This window comes from Alosa alosa, chromosome 2 (genome assembly GCF_017589495.1).
Source record: "Alosa alosa isolate M-15738 ecotype Scorff River chromosome 2, AALO_Geno_1.1, whole genome shotgun sequence".
NCBI lineage: Eukaryota > Metazoa > Chordata > Actinopteri > Clupeiformes > Clupeidae > Alosa > Alosa alosa.
The window spans coordinates 36,431,711-36,456,847 of record NC_063190.1 but is presented as its reverse complement, the minus strand read 5'-3'; the positions used below and the strand labels follow the sequence as shown (position 1 = coordinate 36,456,847).

The 25,137-nt window shown below is 40.1% G+C and overlaps 1 protein-coding gene across 2 annotated transcripts in view; it reads right to left on the bottom strand.

Annotated features, from left to right (window-relative positions):
* Positions 1-9,068: 9,068 nt before the first annotated feature.
* The window catches only part of LOC125310412, a 35,278-nt gene continuing 19,209 nt past the window's right edge, over positions 9,069-25,137 (bottom strand). For both annotated transcript variants that reach the window (XM_048267794.1, XM_048267804.1), the window contains 3 exons: positions 13,687-13,723; positions 11,746-13,280; positions 9,069-9,751 (listed from right to left, as the gene is read on the bottom strand). In XM_048267794.1, the coding sequence (XP_048123751.1) occupies positions 9,609-9,751; positions 11,746-13,280; positions 13,687-13,723 (1,715 nt within the window). In that variant the 3' untranslated portion in view covers positions 9,069-9,608. The remainder of the gene's footprint in view (positions 9,752-11,745; positions 13,281-13,686; positions 13,724-25,137) is intronic.

Here is a 25,137-nt window from a genome sequence, read left to right as displayed (position 1 = left end):
TGATTTCAACCTACAGAGAGAGATTCTCTCCATCAAGTAAACCCTCTTGTGGATCCGGAGCCCGTTGAAAAAGGCTCGCATTTGTCGCATTAGACAATTAAGGCCTATTCACACCAAGAACAATAACGATAACTATAAACCACAACGATAAAAGTGTTCACACTGAACAACGATAAACAAAGTCTCTCCTTGTGTAATGATATTTGTTTAGTTATCGTTATTGTTCTTGGTGTGAATAGGCCTTTACGCTGATTAGGTGCTTTGTTTAGTTATCGTTATTGTTCTTGGTGTGAATAGGCCTTTACGCTGATTAGGTGCTTTGTTTAGTTATCGTTATTGTTCTTGGTGTGAATAGGCCTTTACGCTGATAAGGTTCCTCTTTTGGGCTGTAGGAGCCTCAAAGACATAAGACAAGCACACACACACACACACACACACACACACACACACACACACACACACATGGAGAATCGATCTCAACTGTGTCACGGGAGCCTCTTCTGACACCAGAGTGGACACAAAACACAACACATGGCATCTCGATACTTTTATATCGAACATTTGAAGCAAGAAAATAAATCATGTGACTGTCTTGAATCAGTGTGCCAAATTTCAAAACTTTCTACCAGACAGTTCTATGGGCTGCCATAGACTCCCATGGCAGAAGAAAGATGCATAATACTACAAATAACAATGATAGAAAGAAAAGGTTGAAACACTATGGGTGCCTTTGCCTCTTGGCCTCCAATAAGGTGATTATTACATTACTGGCTGCAGTTATTACATTTAAAAAAAAATGTTCTTAACCCAGCCGATAATGTGATAGCTTACTACATCATTGGCAAAAAGTTATTACGTTATTGGTTCAGACATTTTATTACATTATTGGCAAATTCTTACATTATTTGCTTTGTTGCATTAAAATTATTACATTATTGGCCATTGTTACATTATTGGCTGTTATTACGTTATCGGCTGCTACAAACACCAAGGAGTTTTTTGTACCTTAACATAATGTTTCCAAAATCATTTCAGTGGTTCAATAACTCCTAACAGGGTGAACGGCAGGGGAAACTCTGTTCTGGTGGCATGTCAGTTTCAACGCATTTCAACTTAGTGTTTACAACTGACATTTCAAAGATTATTAGGTTGATCAAAACCACAGGGAGGACTTGCCTAACCATTAGCAAAACAAACATAATATTAAAATACCTCCAGTGATTAGCCTAGCCATAGCCTATTTTCAAGTGGCCTAATAACGAAAATCTGAGCGATTATCTTCCTGTAACTGTCATACTAATGTTGTACAGTAACTGGATTATCGTGTTAGCTGGTGAAGATGGCTGACTTTGCAGCTGGAGTTAACATAGCAACCTCCTTCTGTTGCAGATCTGTTCAGCCTGCCGTTCACGTCTGATTAACACAGTTTAATTTTAAATGTGACGCGATATGACAGCATTTGAAGTGTCAGGTCCTCTGTAGCTAATACCCACAGAGTAACATGAGTAAGGGCAGCATAGCGGTACGAAATATGACCGCCTCTCAGTCCTGCATATTCTCTTCGCAAAAATAAATCACGCTTGTCAATTTGTCTCCATCTCCTACTCCTCCAACTCATGTGCATGTAAATGAGTGTGTCACAGTCACACCAGGTTCGGTTCCAGCCACACCCACTGCTCACTCTCCTGAAGCTCCCCTCACTCGTTCACACTCCCCAGTTTACTAATGACCTGCACCTGTTCCCAATCAGCCTCACTCCCTACTTAAACCCCAGTCTCCCCTCAGTCTTGGTCTGGCCTCGTCAGGGATGACACCAAGGTGCGATCCACCAGCCTGACTCACAAGGAATACGCCTCCTGGATTCCCCTCGCCTGTTCCAGCGTCCTCCTGGTCCGACCCCACGAGTCACCTCCAGATTCGGATCTACTGTAGTTAAGTCGATCTTCTGTGTTTTGGGACTTCTTCCGTTAAGTTTGCTGATCCTCTGTGTTTTGGACCCTCCTTGGCCTACTGTTTCCAGTGGAACTTCTGTTCGATCCCGACCTGGGTTTGACAACCCATTTCCTGGTTTTCCTTTGTAAATAAACTATCTTGTTTGAACTCTACCTCCCTGTCCTGAGTCTGTGGGCCGTGACGGAGTGTGTGCATATGTGTGTTTGCTTTTATTTATAAGAGTGTGTGGTGTGTGTGTGTGCGTGTGTTTGCATGCCCACATGCGCGTCTGTGTTTTATCTGTCTGCATTCGTGTGTGTGTGCTTGCCTGTCTTTGTGTGTGTGCGTGTGTTTGCATGCCCACATGCGTGCCTGTGTTTTATCTGTCTGCATTCGTGGTGTGTGTGTGTGTGCTTGCCTGTCTTTTGTGTGTGTGTGCATGTGTGTGTGTGTGTGTATACAAGGCTAGGCAATCAAGGACATGGAGGATGGAGGAGAAATCAAAAATAATAAATAAGTTCTATGGAGATGTGCAAAAGTTGGAGAAAGTCATGTGTGTGTGTGTTGACGTATGATGAAATAAGAAAATAAATAAAAGGGAGAGGGATGTAAAAGTTGTGTGTGTGTGGGGGGGGGTCATGAGTGCTGAGAGTGAATGAGTGCAAAGTCAGTATAGTGTGAGTTCAGAGTTGGGAAATGTTTGAGAGTGCTGAGGAGTGAATGTGTGCAAAGTCGGTATAGTGTGAGTTCGGATGGCCTGGGGATAAAAACTTCTGAGTCTCTCAGTTCTGGCTTTGTGACTACATAGGCGTCTTCTTGATTTCAGTGGTAGGAATAATCCATTGTTAGGATGAGGAGTCCTTCAGAATCTTTTGGGCTCTTAGGAGTACTCTTCTGGAATAGATATCTTGTAGAGCAGGGAGTTGAGTTCTTATAGTACATTCAGCTGAGTGTGGAGTTCCCATACCAGGTGATGATGCTACCAGAACACACTCAACCGTTTAAGTGTAGAAGGCCTTCATGATGGATGTAGAAACTTTGAATTTTCTTAGCTGACGAAGGAAGTAGAGTCGTTGTCTGGACTTCTTCAGAACATATTGAGTGTTAACAGTCCATGTTAAGTCTTCAGTAATGTGGACACCAAGGTATTTAAAACTTGTGACTCTCTCTACAGGTTGCCCGCTGATCATTAGTGGGGTGTAACTGTAGTTCTGCTGCTGCCTTCTGTAATCCACTACCATTTCCTTGGTTTTATTGATATTCAGTGTCAAGCTGTTAGATTGACACCACTGTGCCACCTCATCAACCTGATCCAAGTAGAACTGTTCATTGTTGTTACTAATCAGGCCCAAGATCACTGTGTCATCTGCAAACTTGATGATGGAGGGGTATGACTACTGTTGGCTTTGCAGTCATGTGTGTAGATGTTGTACAGCAGTGGACTCAAAACACAGCCTTGGGGAGCACCAGTGCTGATGGTTAATGAGTCAGATGTCAGACCCCCACTCTAACCACTTGTGAACAGTTGGTGAGGAAGTCAAATATCCAGTGACACAGGGTGGTGTTCAGTCCTAAGGCCTTCATCTTTGTGACCAAGGTGAGAGGTACTATCGTGTTGAATGCTGAACTAAAGTCAATGAACAGCATCCTCACATAATTCCCATTCCCTCCTCCAGGTGAGTTAAGGTGGTGTGCATGAGGTTTGAGATGGCATCCTCTGTAGACCTGTTGGCTCTGTAAGCAAATTGAGGGGGTCAAGGAGGCAGGGGAGGGATGAGCAGATAATGTTTTTCACAAGCTTCTCAAAACACTTCATCACTGTAGACGCCAGGGCTACTGGGCGGTAGTCATTCAGACATGATGGACTTTTGTTTTTCGGTACTGGAACAATAACAGACTGCTTGAGGCAAGTAGGAACTGTCTCTTGAGCCAATGATGTGTTAAAGATATAAGTGAACACAGGAGCTAACTGAGCAGCGAGGATTTCAAAACCCTGTTAGAAATTCCATCCGGTCCAGTAGCTTTTCTACAGTTTACCCTCCTAAAGGCATTGCTCACATCGACCTCAGAGACACAGAAAGGTGCATCCTCATTTGCTTCACATGCTGCAGCTAGTCCAATATAGTCTGTGTTTTTCATGTCAAAGCTTGAAAGCATAAAAAAGCATTAAGTTCATCAGGGAGGGCTTTACTCACATTCATCATAGGAGGGGACTTTCTTTCAAAGCCAGTGATGGTTCGGAGTCCTTTCCACACTCGTGCTGGATCACCCTCCAAGAAATCAGCTTCAACTCTGTCTCTCTGTGTGTGTGTGCGTGTGTGTGCATGTGCGCGTGCATGTACTTTATGTGTGCAAATCACAAATGAGTGGGTATGGGTTAGGTTCATGCGGGCTCTTGAGACTAACATACCATAAATATTTTGTCATCTTGGGTGCAACGGTTCAGGTAGGGCTAGTTATTTAGGGGAGTGGCCACCAAGTTTCATGTTCACTGGTGTTTCAGTAACCCGGGAATCACTGACCAAAATTGATGACGGTAAAAGAAAAAAAATAATTTCTTTTTTATATTTTAAATGACTTGTTGTCCTGATTCTTCCTGTAGATCATAGTGGGCACTGAGGAAGCAATAATTTCATCGCTAGTTTTTCATGATTACTATTTGAATTGTTTCATATCAAAATTCACTACTTAATTATGTGTTTTATGTAGTTTGTCGAGGACTGGTTCAGACACGTCACATCCATAACGTGAAACCGTCACATCGGAAAATGACGCATAGTTTCAAAAACACACTTTTTGTGTTCATTCAAGTCTCCTTCATGGTACAAATATCATAGTTTCGGCAGTTTCCTTCAAAATTCACAGTTTGTAGAAAACCTGTAATCTCTCACAAAAGTGTGTCCATTTCACGTCACATCCATAACGCTGATAAAATGCCATGTATTCTTAGGATGAAACTGATTATATGAAATTTGAGGATTTCTCAGTATTCAGAGGACAGAGGTTGCATTAAAAGTTCTGCAAATTAATTCACTGATACTAATGTTGCCCCCACTCTAAGGCATTTTGTTTACCAATATGAGTCCAGTTGTCACATCCATAACGCTGGAACTGCCCCACAGAGTTGTTCTGTCACATTGAAAAGCCAACTAAATATGTATAAGAAATGACAAATATTATAAGAATAACAAATAATCATATAGGCTACAGCTGTCGCCTACTTTGCCCCTTCCTGTTTGGTGTTGGAGAGAGGTCACTATTGGTTTTCATATAGTTCACGTCACTATTTGCATGAGTCACGACTGAAACATGTTTGATATTGTTGTAATGGCAAAACTAGAGAAAGACTGACTCCGACTGACTTAAAACCGCTACAGGGTTCTTGCAGGTTTCAATAAGTCAAATTTAAGACCTTTTTAAGACATTTTAAGACCCTAAAGATTGAAATTTAAGACCTACACGACGACAAAAAAAAATATTCAAATCAAAGAAATTTGAAAAAAATCATTGAAAAGTCGTTGAAAAAGCATTAAAGGAACCATTTGTAAGATTGTGGCCAAAACTGGTACTGCAATCACTTTAAAAATACTGAAGAGCGGTGTATCCCTCCCTCCCCTCTGACTCGAGGTTGCCAACCCGATGGCTTAAACACTACTGACTTTGTGATTAGTAGATAGGTGGAGGGTATGATCAGGCCAAAAACACAACATGACATGACAAAACACAACATCAACATCAGTTGAGGGCTGCAACTTCACTTTTTAAATGACTATCCTGGCCGAACTACTGTTGTCAGTGATATAAGTATTTGAAATGAACCTGATTTCTTAATGTCTAGTGACATATCAGGGACATTTTATGATTAATTGAAATATTTTTCTTACATACGGTTCCTTTAATTTACAGATAAAACAATCAAACTAGTAACCTTCCACACCCAACGTCTACAACCCAACTGATTTTTACATTGCTCACTTGTAGTATACTAAGGAAAAATATCTGTCACGTCCCAAATGCCCTAAACCTTAAGCCCAAAATGAAAATAATCTAAAACAAACTAGCCCTCAAATAGAATAGATTTCAGCAAGGAAGTCAAAAATGAGACGAGTTGAAACTGGGTGTGAAAGTGTGTTTTGGGTGGACACTGAAGCTGAAACCACCCAAAGATGATCAAAAGCCCTCCTAAAGATATAGTATTAATATGCGTCCAAATCCACTTCCATTATTCTCTGTTGAATTGCTCACGGAGTAATCTGCATGCTCTGGCTTGTGACTCCAGCACCTTCACACCCAGAGTCCCTAATTGAATAGTTTTTTTGTAAAGTTTGCAGCGAGCCTCGTACCTGGAGCTGGGTACCACTTGTAACCAACAGCAGACATCGCTGTGATCTAGCCAGTGTTGCCACAGTTACCTTGAAAAAGTAATCTGATTACTCCTTTAAAAAGTAACTTAGTTACTTTTAAAATCAAGTAATCAGTAAAGTAACTGAGTTAGATTACAAGTTACTTTATTAGTTACTTTCAGCAGCTGCCGACAACACCCCCCACCGCCTCAACATAAAAATGACAACCGGTTTTGCCAATACTCACTTAATTGGAAATTTTAACAGTAATGTCAACAATGCAGACATCCGAACCTGAAAAAAAGTAATTTTAGGGAGGTAGCCCTTTAGCCTCCTTTTTCAGATTCAGATTCAGATTCAGTACACCAAATAAGGAAGGCCTATAGATAGAAATTGTTATGATAGAATATGTAGATTTTGCTAGTTTGGGCTTTTCATTGTCAAAAAGAGAACAAACGGGAGAGTGCGGTGTTTGCAAAGAAAAGGCTTTTCATGTAGCCTTGGCAACTAGCCATTTAATAATAATAATAATAATAATAATAATAATAATAATAATATAAAGCTTTATTTGTATAGCACCTTTCATACACAGAATGCAGCTCAAAGTGCTTTACATTTGAAGCATGTAACACAATAATAGTCAGTCAGTCATTATCAATCACTTTTTCTTTGCTGTTTATGTTTTACTCAGCAACATATCAAAAATATAGAAAATGACGCCATAAGACTGGCAGCCTTAACCCTCTTACCCCCACAAGCACGCTATATGGCAACTGTGGCAAGGAAAAACTCCCATATTCCAGGAAGAAACCTTGAGCAGAACCTGACTTAATAGGGGGAGCCCATCTGCTTCTGGCAGGCTGCGCCCTCCAATAGTAGCAGATGTAGAATAATCTGAAAATGTAGTCTACAGGATAAGATGAGTTAACTAAAAGCTTTCCTGTACAGGTATGTTTTCAGATCTTTTTTAAAAATATTTACTGAACTCGCCTGCTTGATGTACAGAGGCAGGGTGTTCCATAGTTTGGGGGCATAATGGATAAACGCAGCTTACATTTAGTATAGGCCTGAATAATAGCAAATTAAATGACACTTGTTAAACTCACCTCAACAAGTCTTTTGCAGCCATGGGCAATGCTACAAACAGTGCAGTGTGCAAGACTATCATTATGTTTTACTCTTATGAGACAAGGGTACCCTTTTGTGTAGTCTGATGTGAAATGGGTCTTAAATGTTCCTTTTTGGGGGCCACTGACTCTGCCATGACGCTCTTGTTCCTAGATACACTGAACTGATTAATTTAGTTCGGGAGAAAAAAGATAAAAGCCCACCTACACTGAAAATTGATTGGTTGATTTAGCAAAACAGGCCAGGATGCTCTCTGTCTTGGATGTGCTTCAGGCACACACGCATACCACCCTCTCTCTCTCCCTCTCCATCGCGGTGCACGCTAAACTCAGATGCACATGCGATTTTAATTTCGGTCTGGCTTTATGCGCTCTTGTTCGTTCTAGTTTCCGGGAGATTTTATCTAATTGCGGGCGTCAGGAAGCCGCTATCGGGAGACTCCCAGAACCGGGAGACTTGGGATGTCTAGCTAGACAGCACTTTGTCACCAGCACGAAAGTGTACAACGTACCTTAATGTTATCATGTTTAGCGGACACAAACTCAAAATAATGACTGTAGCCTATAGCTAAAATGCGCATCTCTCTCCTCCCTCTATTGTTGTTTATGTTTGTGTTGCTGCGTCATCATGCTGAAAACGTGAGCGTTAATCCCCGAGACAAGAAAAAAACTAAGAATATATCTTTTACTAAGGTAAATGACAAAAATAGTAGGCCTAACGCACAGTGACTTGGATAAGTAACTTTAATCTGATTGCTAGAAATAGTAGCGCGTTAGACTCGCTACAAAAAAAAAAAGTGGTCAAAATAGAGTAACGCGGCATCACTGGATCTAGCCATGTCTCGTTGAAAGTAGGCCTACACTTTCCCATTTTTCACACGTAGCCGAACTTTAACAAGTTCTGAGGAGACGCAGATGTAGGCTATTTTGCGGGCAGGTATTGCATTTATCACAGGATTTGTAGATTTATCACTGCGTAGGCTACGTACCAACACCAATATCCCCCAGAACGAACTACAACACACTGAACCAATGTTCTGAGCATTCTGCTGGTTTTGTTACAAAGGTAGCAAAGACGCTAGAGCTCTGCTTTGCAAGCTACGACTCAATACTTTTTTGCTACTTCCTGCGGCCAGCGTTTCTGGAAAGGAACGATGGTAAAATACTTTTTAGACCTGACTAAATGAATTCTAAGACCTCGGAATGAAAATCTGGCCGTTTTTTAGACGTTTTAAGGCCTTAAATTTAAAGTTCTGAATTTTAGGCTTTTTAAGACCCCGCGGGAACCCTGCGCTAAGATTGGCACCTTACAACTCCCATGATTTCTGTCCGACTTTAGAAATTTAGTCACCGACTGTGAAAACAGACCAAAATCATACAATGTAAGGCCACCATAAAACTAAACTAAGACTAAAAGATTTCAGATGACTAAAACTAAATGGTGTGTTATTCAAAAGACTAAGACTAAATCAGAATGTGCTGTCAAAATTAACACTGCAGCTAAGGACTTTGGCTAAACTTGTATATTGTTGCAAACTAACCTAAAATAACACACATTCAGCAACTTTGTGGTAGTCTACTTGTTCTAGCAAAACTGTCTCTGGGTCTAGAGCCTTTGAGAACAAGTGGCTGTGCACAAGAGCTTTGCTGAGAAAGTGACAGATCACAAAGTTATTTTTCTCTTTATTTATTTAGTTAGAAATACAATTTCAATGTCAGAATGTTAGGAGGACATGTGTAGAAAATGGATTCATAACTTTGCTGAATGTAGGGATATTCTGCAGATGAATCAAAGCTAATGTTACCATTTTACTATTGTTAGTGGTGGTGGTAATTAAACATGAATGGGGCCACATTTATGAATGGGAAATGTTGATTTTGTTAACAACTGAAAATGTTACACAGGGGACTTTAAAAGGCAGAACACATATGTATATAACATAATTCAATTAACTCAATTCAATTAACAGAACAACATTATTAAACACAAAATAAACATCCTAAATACAATAAAGGTAGAGGAAAAAAAAACATATATTTAGTCTGAAGTAAAAGCTAAAGAAAAACATGTTTTAAAATGAGCAGCAGGATTTAATATGGGACGGATGATTATTCCAGACCCATGGGGTAGCAACAGAAAAGGCCCAGTTTTGAGGCATGACAAGGGATTGCATGAGGGTTGCATGAACATGGGAAGCAGTTTTTTTTAACTCCTTTTCTTTTTCCTCTTTCTGTGTTTTTTTCCCTTTTGAATCCTTGCATTTGCACTGCTGTCCATATGGGGAAAAGGGGGACTTTCCTCTGGAGTGGGTTTGCCACTGACGTGAGATCGGCTGGCACTGTAGCACTCTGAAAGAAAAGTAGGCTATATCAAACCTATAAATATCTATATACCGTATAATGATATGTGATGATAGTTTATTTGACTCACAGTTCCCTATTCTTTTGTGCACACACTCGTCAAATTTCCCTCACAAGATCAAAAGAATATATATACTTATACTCGTTATTTAGAAGAAAGTGTTAAATTAAACTTGGCATGACATTTAGAGATGACACTTGTAACTGCCATGGTTAATTTGTCACATATGTTTTTTGTTTCATTGTTATGATTTGTAATGTTATATTGTGTATCTTGATTTATTGTTATGTGTATATTGTTTGATTACGCTGGCCAAATGGTCAATGGATGATATGTTGCACACGGACATTTGCATGTGTTGCACAGCTCACTTAGGCAGTGAAATGCGGTAGGCCTAAGACGCTAACTCGTGGTTCACGCCGGCATACCACGATACCAAGAGGATTTTAATTATGTAATTATCACATGGACACTTTGGGACTTTCATTCCCTCATGGTTGTGTGCAGCCAACGAGGTATGTTGTACCTTATTGTATGTATGTATGTATGTATGTATGTATGTGACTATGTTTATATTGTGTTTTTAACCGAGTGATACGTTTCATGTTACTGTAATTAAACAGTTTGACGGTGGACGATAAAGAAGAAGAATAAACCATCAGTAATTCAGAACCAAGGCTTTGTGTATTTCCTGAGGGAGTGACAACACTTATTAACAGTCCTTTTCTAATGTATAAGGCCTGTTGAATGGTACTTGACATTATTGTGTTTCCTTCCAAGTAATCGGAGTGCAATGCAGCAGTTTGATGTTTTCATAGAATTGTAAATTAATCTGTGAATATTTTGTTGGCCAGTCTCAAAATATAGTAATTCCTTAACCATGTCAACTAGGGGTGTAAAGATTAACCGATACGTATCGGTATCCGTTTTTAACGTGTAAGATACGGCTACATCGATACGTGAAGCCCCGTATCGAAAAAAAAACTTAAATGAACCGGTCGTTATATCGATTTACTTGATATGAATCGGTGCACAACCTTTTCTGCTCACTCAGACTCATTTACGTTCCAAGCAGCGCGTTCATCCCACTTCCGGTTTTGAAACTATACGTGGCACGGAATTGTGGGTAATGCAGTTCGATTTTGGTTACATTCATTGCCCAAAGTTGTCAAATGACCTCATTACCCATACATCTATTGCAACTTAAGCATGTGACAACTTGCACTCGGTCGGCTTTTGTTTTTCGAAATCCAGCGCGAAATTAAGCACTTATAGCATTCCTTTGGCCCTTGCTGCTAAAACGATGCATAAATTATTAGCCAATGATTTTGTTCATATTCACTCAGACTTGTGGCATTTTAGGTTTCTGCATAGGTCTACTGTTGGAACAAAATAAGCCCAGAGAGTTCATTGATTTGTAGGCCTATTTTATTCTTGTAGGGTAGGCTAGGCCTACATGAGAAAAGGCCAAGAGTGTCTTAAGCACTGTTTTATTTTATTTCGGTATTGTCTTACCTCAACAAGGCTACAGCTCCATGAAAACAATCAGATATAACTATAAAATCTGTAAAGTCTATAAAAAATGTATTTGTATGTTGTGTTTGGCTGCTGTGTTTGACTGAAATGTAGACTATTCTTTTTTCATTTCAATACAGTATATGAAACAAACCTTAGTTTATATAATCATATTCACACATTTTGTTGCCTAATTGACAACCATGACCATGATAATTGCTAATATAAAATGAATGTGCACCTTGAGCAAATTATAAAAGATCTTTCAGAATGCTTTCCATTCTTGAACTGTATCGAATTGCATTGAATCGCATCGAATCGTACTGAATCGTTTTTTATAAACATGTATCTTTTCTTGTATCGAATCGTGCCCATGTATCTAGATGCGAATCGTATCGTCTTTTACATGAGAGATTCACACCTTTCACATTTTCTGCATCATGTACATTAGCAGAATTCTAATTACCTGAAATCTTGTCAAGACCAGTCTTCAGATAACCTCTTCTTTTTTTGTATGAATCCTCATATTGCTTGCTTAGTTTTTCCAATGTCTTAACTTTCTCAGCATCTCCTGTCTCTCTCATCTTCTCAATCAAGAAATCCAGCTGATCAATGGTGGAAAAAGAATCCAATTTCAAAGCGATCTTCTCCAGTTCCATGATGCATTGGTAGGCATCCTCCAACAACTTCAATTTCTTATCTTTTGTGTCCTTTAATTCTTTTTCAAGTGCTTTTTTAGCATCCACATGCTGTTCATATTGCTGCATCAAATCATGGGCAACCTTAATCGCCTTTCTGGTTTTAGGCACATAGATCTTCCTCTGCTTGACATGGGCCGAGACAGGGCACTTGTTTGTACACACAGTGCAGTGACCATCTTTCATGACGCTGCACCAGGAAAGGTCCTTCACCCACCAGCAGCCCGGGTAGTGGCAGTTCTCCTCACAGACGGTGCAGCACATTGCTGATTTAGTCAAATGCCACCATGATGACTTGATTGGGACCACATCTTTGTAAGGCTCATCAACTTCATAAGTGAAGTTTTCATTGTTCCCAATTTTATTTTTGTTTTTTTTTAACGCTCTTTGAGTCTGCTTAAGCATATTCTGTTTCAGTTCCTCCATCTTGATGGCATCCTGTAGGTTGTAGACAATGGCTTCTAGTCTTTTGCGCTCTCTCAGCACTCCCTCTGTCATTTTTAGTTCTGTTGTCTCAAAATCTTCCAGAACCTTGAAGAAGGTCTTCATACTTTTGTACCCCAAATTCCAACACGACTTGAAGAAATCTTCTTGGTCCTCTTTATAGGTCTCACTTTGACGGTTGTTGAATGTGAAAATAAGTGGTTCTCCGTCTATGGCAAAAGGTACTCCTGCTTCTTTGAGGGCATTGATGATGTTGGCAGTAGGCACACTATCCGAGTGTGTGGAGAGAATTACGATGTTTTTCTCAATATCTTTACCAAACAGTGACAGAATGGCATCAAAGATATAACGCTGAAAAAAAGTAAGGCGATTCTGACTTGCTTTCACCACAAGACCCACAGCTTCAACTTCATGAATGCCATCTTCAGATCTGAACAATACTTGCAAATCCTTTGGAATCTGCTGATCAAACTCAAATCCATCTGTAGCTCCATATCCTGGAGTGTCAATAATTCTCAGACATGAAGGACATGTTTCCAGAAACAGCTCATAAACAGTGATGACAGTAGTTTGAGATTCTGTCTGGGATTTATTTTTATCTTTTTCCGAGATCTTAAACCAAACTCTGTCCTCCCATTTCACCCCTAACATGTAGTTTACCATGGTGTTGATAAGCGTAGTTTTCCCCGTTCCTGTTTCTCCAACTATGAGGATGGTTTTAGTAGGTTTAGTCTCATCTCGTTTTCCAAAGGTCCATCTTCTGACTGCTTCTGACCCACTAATTTCACTCTTCTCTGTCGGAAGCAAGTGACATGCTGGGCTGCCTGATTTTATTACCGAACATTGCACAATCAGTTGTCTTATAAAGAAGGAGAAAGATCGTATGAATTAGAATATGTTCAGTATTCAGTAAAAACATGTTGATGTTAATTGTTTTCATATGCAGTAACTGAACTAAAATGTTTTTGTGCTGTTGGGCCTACACTAATGCACCATTATGCAGGATACAGTTATATATTTTCTCACCCTCATCTGTATTTAAAACGAATGGCTGTGCTGTGTATTGGACTAAATGTAAATGCAGATATTATTACATTTATATCTGCATGTGTAGATATTTTCACATAGCAAGACAAATCTTCAATTGAATTAAATACATCTTCCTACATATTACATGATCAATGCTCAATTTTAGATTAGGAGAGAGGGGGGCACCAATTATGTTGGTTATAGAAATTCATACTTTACTTTACTGTGCTACTTACGTTAGGTAATTCCTTGTAGAAGCCAACTGCTCTCTTCCTAAAATGATACAAAATGAAATATTTGTTTTTAGGCCTTCTGGTTTTCAGTACTGTACTGTAAGGAAAAAAGCATCCACACTGACCAACAACAATGAAAGTCTCTCCTCGTGTTGATGAATGTAATGGCTAAAATTTGATGGATTCTGATTGGCTGTCAGCTTTTTACCATTCATAAAAATCACTCTGAAAGTAATCCCCAACAATATAATTCTTCATTTTGTTATTGTTAGTTTATGTGTGGACGTCGTCATTCATATTAGCTAAGACGATACTTTTTTACTGTTATCGTTTTTGGTGTGAACAGCAGTTAACCCTACTGATCACATTGATGTAAATCAATCAGAATCAGAAAAAGCAATCTTTTTTCCTGTTCCCACACTGTACTCCCCATAGGAGCATAGTCTGGGGGTTGCTTTTTTCCCTCCTCCCCTCTCCTCATGTTATGCTGTATTCTTCTTCTAGTATACAGGGTTGGCAACTTTGGGTGTTTGGCTGAAGTGAGATTTTGTGAAGTCATAGTGCATTACATTTTTCCCTAAACCCCTGACTCTTTTATAATCCCTGGTTTATGTAAGAAAAAAATAATAGAATGGAAAAGTTTCTTCAAAATGTCAATTTAGGCTACTGATAGCACTTCAAAACAAGACCAGTGGTTTTACAGTGGGCAGTGCTTCGACTTGGCTAGCTTCACTTTCGCGGTCCAAGGCTGATGGGATCATGGTATCACACAACTTTAATTTGTATTTTTTCCAGTGAGGCTGCAACAACCCAAACAACCGGTAGATGGCTCAAGTGAGCAGGGTGTCTCGTAAAAAGAAATGGAGCCTGGAAAACCCTACACAGACTTCACTACAGACTTTAGCAGACTGGTTTAGAAATAATTTAATAGCCAGAAATATGCCTGCCCTGCCCTAATAAAGAAATATTTGGTTAACTGCAAGTGAATCCCGTTTGCAGCCGTAGAAGAAACGCAGGACAAATTAAACATTCTGGTTTTCTCCGAGTGCAACGATGATAGACAGACATAATTTGGACAAAATATAGAGCATATTAACCTCCGTTGCTCAGCCAAATGCCTTCCTGTTATGTCCTGTTATCACAGAGTTAGAGGCGATAAACGATTTTTGATGGTGCAAGTTTACTTCATTAGCGGTTTATTTTTATTTTTTTGATTATTAAAGACTGTTTTTCATTTAAAGGTTTGACTTTGTGCTTATTCAGTAGAGCATTTAGTGCTTTCCCCAATTCCAGACGTTCACATTGCATGTTTGTTTGTAATGGATGCAACCGCGAGATAGGCTATGCGTTTGACGGCAATGAGTTGTTAACAGACATGAACCAAGACATATAGCCCAGCAGCAATCTAGGGACTGTTCGTTATTTATTCAAGGGGCCACCAGAGGAATTTTGAGTGCTTCAGTTGCAAGTTGCATGACCCTCTCTTGCCTGCTAGAAATTGCTCAATGACCCTCCGACAGAATTGTTCAAAAAGACATGACCCTCCCCTGCCAATTGTCGCTGTCTTCTGCCCGCGCCACAGCCACACACTGTGATAACGTTCTTGAATCAATCTTTCCCGTGAGCTTGCATGCTACCAGTCCTTCCTTTTCAAATGTGTTGCGCCTGTTTGCACAATTTCACAAATAATCATATGTGATTAATAATATGACAAATAATCCCTGTGCACGGGGACCGAAACAATGCATGACAACTTTTTCCGTGTTTATCACGTATTTTAACTTTGCCCGCTGTCTTGCCGTTTTAATGTTTTCCCGTAGAATATCCCATATTTTAATACTCTCATAACAGCCCTGCCATCGGGCCTGTCTCTGTGTTGCCCTGTTGCTACCCCTTGCCCTTCCAACGAAACAGATGTCTTCAAATCATCGTTTTCCTTGCTTGAAGGTGATGTTAACCTATTTAAGTTTAACGGCATGATTGTCGCGGAGAGCCGCGATTCATTGGCTTGCATGTTCGGCCTTATGTCTACGTGCACACCTGAGGCTACTCAGCTACAAGAGAAAGAATTTCCCCTGTTTGTATGTTCACTGCAAGTTGGCCTACCATAACTTACCAACTCAGCACTGTAAACCCTAACTGGCTATTTATATTTTTCTGTGAAATAAGCAAATGTATTTGTTCAACTTTATGAAGCAGAATGCACGATAGGCTACTTGGAACATAATACATTTGTCAAAGGACAGATGTATGTTGCTAGTGACAAAATATTAACTTTCAGTGTTTTACGATGTCTTTGTCATGGGGAAGTGTTTTTCCCCATGCATTTATTCTAGGTTACCGTCAGTGACTGCCGTGAGAGAAGCGGGTTCTGTGTTTCGTTCATGTCAGTGACTGCCGTGAGAGAAGCGGGGTCTGTGTTGTGTTGCGTTGCGTTGCGTTAATTTATTATCGTTGGGCATACCGTGCCGTGCCGTCCACAGCTCTTCAGTTCTGACAAAGCCAAAATTACTCCTTTTGAAACAATGAGTGCAGGAAGCGCGTTTGTATGGTTATATTGCTTGACGGGGATCCCAAGCAGCTTTCAGCCATAAGGCTACTTTGAGAACATTTCAATTCACCCGACACTAATATTCAAAATGTTGAAAACTATTTCGGCATAGCCTATAAAGCAGTTTAATTAAATGGAATGTTAGTTGTAAACAAACGAGCTACCTTGGCCTCACAGATGCGCTCGTGCCTTAGATGGCAGGAAAAATCTTTACGATAGGCCTATTAACTAACCACCCGATTCACGTTGGCTGGGGGGAAGGGGGGCCATCAGACATTTGTGCCCAGTTAATCCGGCCCTGCCCCCAACAAATCACACCGTCCCACCTCTGACAGCTTAAAAGAAGTCAAGAGGACTCCTTACTCACAGACCTATTCACAAACCTGCGGCATTTTGCTGTGTTTTGAAATCCTATGCAGCTACAGGAGCTTCCAATCGTGAGGAAGCAATTTTGCATTGTAGGCATAACTAAAATGCAATAACGCCGCCAACAACAACCAAAACTAGGCTAATCATTGTCAACATGTAAATTAAATGTAACATTATTGTGAATCAAATTAAAATGTTCTCTTTTGCAAACGTAGGCATAGTAACAGAATCATTTAATAATGTTACAAAGATACTACATCAATCCGTTTTATCAGGCTACTAGGCTATTTGTTTTGCCTTGATTCATTTAGGCTAGGTCTTTTTATTCAGGGGCCGTATTCACAAAGAATTTTAAAGTAGCTCCTAACTGACGAATTTAGGAGCAACTCCTAAAAAAAATGGGCGTGTCACTCCTAACTTTAGGACTCCTAAGCTTAAGTCGAGAGGACTCCTAACTCACTAAGACCTATTCATAAACAGCTTTTTTATGGCATTTTACGTTGCGATATTTTGAAATGCGTAGCCTATGCGCAACAGGAGCTTCCAATCGCGAGGGAACAATTTTGCATTCATAAAAGGGATGCAATAACGCCACCAACAACAACCAAAACTACTCATTGTTAACATGTAAATAAAATGTAACGTTTCATTGTGAATCAAATTAAAATGTTCTCCTCTTTGCAAACGTAGCCTAGGCATATGGTGACAGATTAATTTAATAATGTTGCAAAAGTAGGCTACTGCATCAATCCATAGGCCTATGTTTCATTAGGCTACTAGGCTGTTTGTTTTGCCTTACTCTTTATTCATTTAGGCTAGGCCTTTTTATTCAGTTATTAATCATCTTCCGTCCTTCGCACTACTTGTGTAGCGCACGCATTCTCCGACCTGTTACCTGTCACTCATCATCGGAAGAGAGGTGTTTGGAATTCCCGCGTTACAATCGTCAGCCAATCAAAGTGGTCACTTCAGTCAAGCTTGTGCATGAGTAATGACGTCATCCATAGCCACGAAAACTCACTCCTAGTTTAGGAGTTGTCTGAAAGGCTTTGTGAATAACTTTTAAGAGAAAACTCTAATCTAAAATCTTTAAGTGCGATTTAGGAGTAGCCTACTCCTAGTAGTAAGATAAAAGCCTTTGTGAATAGCCTACGGCCCCAGTTATTCATCATCTTCAGTCCTTGTGTAGCGCATGCATTCTGAGACCTGTCACCTGTCACTCATCATCGTAAGGGAGGTGTTTGGAATCATGCCTGCATTACAATCATCAGCCAATCAGCCAATCAAGGTGGTCACGCTTGCCCATTTACCCAAATTAATGGTCGAATATTACTGATGATCATTGTTATTTAAGAACATGCAGTGTGTAAAAAAGCATCATAACGCACATTCTGGCGGGTCTGTCATTTACTGTAGGCTGGGCAAACCACAGGCCTTTATTTTGGGCATTCATTCATTCATTCATTCATTCATTCAACCTTTATTTATTCTCGGAGGGTCATTGAGGGAAGCCCTCATTTTCAATGAAGCCGAGATTTCAGAAGCGAAGCAAAGTGCTCCACAAACAAGACAACATTCGAGGCCTTCTGTTGAAGAATTTTATATAAAGGCTGCGCTAACAGTAATCATCCTGCCCCTGATAGGCCTACCACAGCTGTGGATAGTGTGGAATGTTCAAATAATAACAATCCAATGTGTATCTCAATTGTCCCCGCTGACCACCTCACACATTTCTCTAGATTTTGCAACGAAATTACATGACACAATGCAATAAAATATGCCAGTTTTAGGACACAGAATAATGTTTGTAATGATACCAGGTAGGCCTACGTTTAACAGTACCTAACAAGTGTAATGAGCTATTCATTGTCGAAGGTGCATGGTGAAGTGAAATTCTTACTTTGGAAAACAAACATTTGCCGATATGTGTTCTGGACTGCAGGTAACTTGTTAAGCCAGTGGTTCTCAAACTTTTATTTCATTCCCCACTTTGATCAAGGGGCATGACTGATGATAGAGGAGATAGCGTGTTATCGAGGCTTTACAAGTCAGCATCTTCGACGGTAGTCTATTAAAAATATAAGTTTTCGATGTCCCAAGCGAGGAGAGCCATACTTTATTGTTTTTAACAATCTCTATGCTACTCACAAAATGTAGGCATGGGGACATGATGAAGTAGGCTATCCAACTGTCGTGTGTTAAATTATTGTAATTACGAGCCAGTGGTTTTCAAACATTATCGTGACTTCGGACATCTAACTAAATGCAACAGGCCATATATCGTCCTCGCATTCGCCAAAATGAGGACCAGTGTTTTGTCAAATTGCAAATAGCTATTCGTTTTAACAATTTTTAATGATAGTAGCCTATACAAAAAGCACCTCATACTATCTTAATCTTGGAATATGGGGAGGGAAGTGGCGCGTCTGCAGTCAGCCAAATATGAATGTAATTCTGCGGCATAAAGCAGATGTATTTGTTTATTGTACAGAAAAATAAAAATGACATGTCAAGCAGTCAATTGACTACATTGCAGTCAGAAGTAGGGCAAATTAAGACACTGTTTTGATTTTGCGTAGTTAGATTACCCCAACACTGACAATAACAGACAGCAAATTAAGATATTTTTTCGTTTTGTGGAGCGGCACCGGTAGGCTATCAAAAGCAGATTTCGATTTTGGCTACCACCCGTGTAGTCAAGCCTTAAGCCATACCCAAGTAGCCTTAATCAAGGTAATGTTTAATCACGATTTATTTTGTTATTGAATTAAGTAGGCTGGGATTCCTCTCGTAACCTATTACGTTTAAAGGTAGCCTAGCCTCCTGCTTTTCAGAAGGGGCTGCAGTCAGGCTACTGACAGAGCGATGTACAGTGGCAGAGCGGACGCACAGTGGCTGAAAGTGGTACTAAAGCTTCACGCAGCTTCCGCCTCGTATCTTGGCGACTGAAGTGGCCATTTGAAAGCGATGCCCACTGTACCCCGTAGCATGGAAGGATTTTGAGCCACTGTGCCCCTGGGCACAGACATGAAAAGGGCCCCCCTGAAAAAGGTAGTAATTGTAGGGGGGTCTGGGGGCATGCACCCCCGGTAGATTTTTTTAAAAATAACCCCTTAAATGATGACTTCTGACGAGTTTTGTGGAAAGAAATGGACAGATTGAGACTTACAAATATGGAGGGATGGAAATTAAATATTTTTTTCCACCTACCACTGTGGCTGGTGGATTCCAAAGTCTACCAGCCACTCAACTTTTTTACCAGCCACTAGAGATACAGTATGAACATTTGATGAAAAATCATGACCAAAATGATCACGGTTATTGGTATTATTGCGATATGATTAAAATGTGCTGACTTTTTTTCTAAACCCACCATATTGGACAGAACTCATAATTGGTCTGCCTTTCATGCCCAGTAGCAGCAAAACTAGAGGTCAACAGAACAGCTAGTGTTATAAAAGTCGTGTGGCTCCTTTAAGATACAATCCACTGGTCTGGGTTCTGGAGCCATCCAACTTTATCTAACTCTATACTAGCCTATATAATCTAATTGTATTATTATGTCTACGCTATATTTAATATTTATTTTCTATTTGGCCTGTTATGAAATCATGCATTGGCCAATTTAAGCACACTTTTTTACGACACTTAAATACATGCATGCTTAGCATTTTGTGAAAATAAATCATTATGGCTACATCGACAAACTCTTAGCCATGAGCTGTATATCCTCTGATTTTAATATTTACATACATAGGTATTTAAGCACAGCCCAGTTTTAAGACACATAGGGCCCTATCATGACATTCTAAAGCGCATCTTCACTCGTCAAAAGTTTATTCAAATTTAGTAGGATGTCCAGTTCACATTGGGAGGGGTTTCGTTATCAAACGTGGAGTGCATGGCGCAACAAGGTGTTCCTAGGTTTTTTAATCAGTCATATGGGTGTGTTTGGGGCGTAACATCATTTAAACAAATGAGAATGACATCTGTCCTTCCCTTTACCGGCGCAAAGCGTGATATGTCAAATAAATGCATCGGTATTTTGGCATTCAACAGCGCATTTGAAGGAGGCTGCTTGCGAGACCGTATGGAATAGTCATTCCTAAACCATGCTTTACTAAAACCTAGCATAACCTTCACGCATTTGCAGTCGTCTATTATTTGAACTCATTGGCAAAGTGAAACTAACTTCACCAAGGTGTCAGTCAACGACAAGACCGTTATATGTAGTTACTTTCACTATTGACTGACACTGGGTTACCATCGAAAACATAGGCTGAAAAAAGCAACAATTACCCAAATATTGCTCAAATGACTGAACAAAACAACATTTATCCTGCAGAGGAGTTGCTTATATCTCGTGACAGTGTGTCTTCAGCTGTGCTCCATACGTGTCTCTCGCCTCTCCCCTAATCACTTTTAACCGTCATTACCAATTTGCAAATGATGGTGAATAACTACTCATCATGAGATGTACAGTATTTCGTAATATCTTTATTCTAATTGTTTCCCGTTGTAATCGTGCAATTTGTAATGTTTTGCATGGACGTGCGCTGGTGTGCGTAGAATGATAGAAGGATGGTGCGTGCACCTGCCAATATGACTGTTGACAATGCGCTCTTAAAATAACATATAAACAACTCACCATAGACTTCTGACCAGGTGTACAATAGCGATTTTTAGACAATGCGCCAGGCCTCTCCCTAGGTTGTTAATTGCCACACCCCTGGGTGCATTGTTTAAAAAATAAACGTGCAAAATACCGGATTAAACTTTGCGCTGGTGGAAACCGAGTTTTACGCCATGCACCAGTGTGCAAAATACAGCCCTTAAAGCCCAAAGTTGGAGACCATATAGAAATTTGCTACCATTTCAAAACCGGTGTTACATGGCAACTAGCTCCCATGTTAACTGGCTGCGTTGATGACGTTTCATGATTGATGACGAGTCTTTCACAGATGTGGCCGCTTGCAGATTTAAATCTAGACAGTTTTAAATCTAGACTAAAGACAAAACTGTTCTCAGATGCTTTCTGCTAACTGCACTGAGTTATAATTTCTGAATTTGTCTTGACAATTATTCTACCTTGTGCCTTTTATTTTGTCTTTTTAATCATTCTCTATTTTCAAATGATTTTACCTTGTGTTTTATGTTTTCTTTTTATTATGATCTTTACCTTTTGAACTATTATTTGACTATATTGCCCTTCTATGCTTTTATTTGTTATTATGGTTTTGTTTTGTTTATGTAAAGCACATTGAATGACCTCTGTGTATGAAATGCGCTACAGTATATAAATAAATAAATAAACTTGACTTGACTTGACTACCATGTTATCATGCTGCCGTTGCCCAAGCCATTTAGTAGGCCTTCAAAGTATCATGGTTAAGTTTTACAAACGTTTCACTGAGGCTAGGCTGTGGCCGCCCCTACCTGAAGTGTCTGTAGAGCCACATGAACGTCAGCAAATAAATAAAATAAAAATGTGTTGCCTAATTGTGTATACTTTTGTCCAGCCTATTCTTTTAAGAATTCAGTTCATGAAACAGGCATTGAAACGCACACTGCAATGGGCAGGAGAAGTCTATAATGTGTCCATATTTTACACAAAATTTGGCACAGGGAGAGTCAAAACTCTTAGGCTTATAGGCTATTAATGTTAATGTTGCTGACATGTAAACATGGGTAAACATGAGTTTGATGTTTTTTTGATACTTTTATTTCTTTACCAACTGGTGCTTCTCCTGTGGCGCAACAGGTTAATGCCTACACTTTTTCACACAGTCGACATGGGTTCAATCCTCCTCAATCAGAGTTTGTTTTTAAATCATTATTTATTTCTTTTTAGACCAGCAACGCTTCCTCAATTTAGGCTACAGATTAGACTACAGACTACAGACTAGGTGGCCACAGAGAGCCTGACCAGCAGTCAGTGAAATGTTTGAAAATTTAACCATGATACTTTGAAGACCTACTGGCTTGGGCAACTGCTGTAGCAAGACAACACCGTAGATATAAGTATAAGTATATATACTCTTTTGATCCCATGAGGGAAATTTCTCTGCATTTATCCCAATCTGTGAATTAGTGAAACACACTAATCCCGGCGCAGTGAGCTGCCTGCAACAACAGCGGTGCTCGGGGAGCAGTGGGGGGTTAGGTGCCTTGCTCAAGGGCACTTCAGCTGTGCCTACAAGTCCGACGCGCTAACCAGTAGGCCACGGCTGACCCAGGTAGCCATGATCAGCCGTGTTAACTTCCTACAATCAGTATATCAGCTGACTTCTTCTAATTGTATAAGTGAAGTAAATTTCACTACAATTTATCAGCTGGTTCGTGGCGCAAGTACGAACATGAATGGTTATCATGGTTATAATGGTTATAAGAGGTTTCATTTAGGAAGCAGGTTCGATATAACCTGACTCTCGCCAGATGAATTTCGTTCCGCCTAGCTTCACTCACCCATCTGGGATCGATCCATTGGAGAGGTGTTTCAGAAGGCTGGGCCTTATCAAAAATTCATGCACATGATTTGGATATGTCACATCTATGAAACTCCTGCCCTGCGTCCTGATTGGCTCTACCATAAAATCTGGCGCCGAAATCACTCTCAATAGAAACGATCCCAGATGGATGTGAGTGGAGCTAGGTGAAGCTAGGCGGAAAGAAATTCATCTGGCGAAAGTCAGGTTAGGTTCGATACCCACGTGGAGTTATTATTAGGCTATTTAGGTATGTATTTTTTTGGTGGCATATTCGTGGTCCAGTGCATGTAGCGTACTACAGACAATTTTGACATTTAAATGTCATGCATATTTGTATTTGTTCGTCTCCAGTTTCCATCAGAAAGTGACAAATCTGCAAGCGGCCACATCTGTCAAAAAAAATCACCAACGCAGCCAGTTAACATGGTGCGCCAGTTGCCATGTAACACTGGATTACTCTGGAGGCTTATTGTACAGGGGATTGCACCTTTGTGTTCGGTAAGGTCTGCTGTTTATTCTGGTTTACGGTTTGTCATGTGTTGCACAAAAAGTTTGTGAGATATTCCACCTACATGAATTGAGATGAGCGCAGAGTTATATGATTATTTCTTGAAAGTTAATTTTCTCACAAACCGTTTATCATTCAAAGCAGTGCTTTCTCGTCTGCCTCCTTCAGTCACTATAGCCAGACTGCACTGTGTCAAATGTCACTATGAAATGCGATTAATCATTTTTAATGCGTTAATATTTCTGTAATTAATTAATCGAAATCAATTAAACAAATGTGTTATTTTGACAGCCCTATTAGTTGGGGGCCTAGCAGCGAAGCTGCAAAGGCACCCATTGAGTTACTAGCTTTTCCTATTATTATTATACATCCGACATTGCAGTCTATGGCAGCCTATAGAACGCCTGGCTAAAATTTGGCAGAAAGTTTCGGGACAATCCACTGACCACTCACGCTCATTTACGGATCTCTAAAACCAGCCGTATTGCACCACCAACGGGTCAAAATTTGGTCAAAATTTGGCGAAAATTTAACCGCTGGGTCTAAAGTTATGAAATTCGTCGCACTGATTCATGACCGTCCAATGATCACTCTCACCAATTTACTGCTCTATGTCCAACACTCTAGCGCTACCAATGGGTTGAACCTGGAATGCATTCACGCATGTGACCATTGAACGGTGCGTCCAATTTTCACAAACCAGGCACTGTTGGAATCCCTGGACTGACCTGAGTTCGGTGACTCCTATTACGTCACTTTCCGCCATATTGGACCTCCGCCATATTGGATTTAGTCCAACTCTATGAAAAGTTTCAGCGTTCACAAATTTCATCCGATTTTCACGGAACTTGGCAGAGATGATCTTCTGCCCGAGCCGCACAAAAGATACTGGTCAAATTTTTCAATTTCATTTTTGTTTGCCCGTGAGAGCCAATCAAATATGGCGATGAAGCCGCCAAACATGAAGTCTGTGACGCTTTGAGTTCTCCGGATCCCACCCCTGCTCTCTCTCCCATTCGCTTCCTGTCATTAAAGGCATAAAAAGCCGAAAAAAAAAAAATATATATATAAAAAAAAGAAACACAACTGAGTGAAAATACAAGTGCCTTAGACCATTATTTGCCAAGGTATGCTCATGCGTTTTGTCCTAATATTGTCCTATTTTGGCCTACTGTTTTACTGCTACACTGTTTACATGCTATATCAGCACATATACATAACCTCTCCCTCCCTCCCACAGCCTGGATTGTGGCCATACTTAATACTTAAGGCAAGACAAGGCAGGTGAAAACATTGTTTTTTCATGCACTGGTCAATTTTGAGATTTTGGGCTAATTTGCTACCTTAGCAGGTATTCTTTCACACTACTACAACAGCAAAGTCCGATTTACACATTTAAGTGTTTATTGGGGGCCAAGCAGCGAAGCTGCGAAGGCACCCATTGAGTTACTAGCTTTTCCTATTATTATTATTATACATCCGATATTGGAGTCTATGGCAGCCCATAGAACGCCTGGCTAAAAAGTGCTGAAATTTGG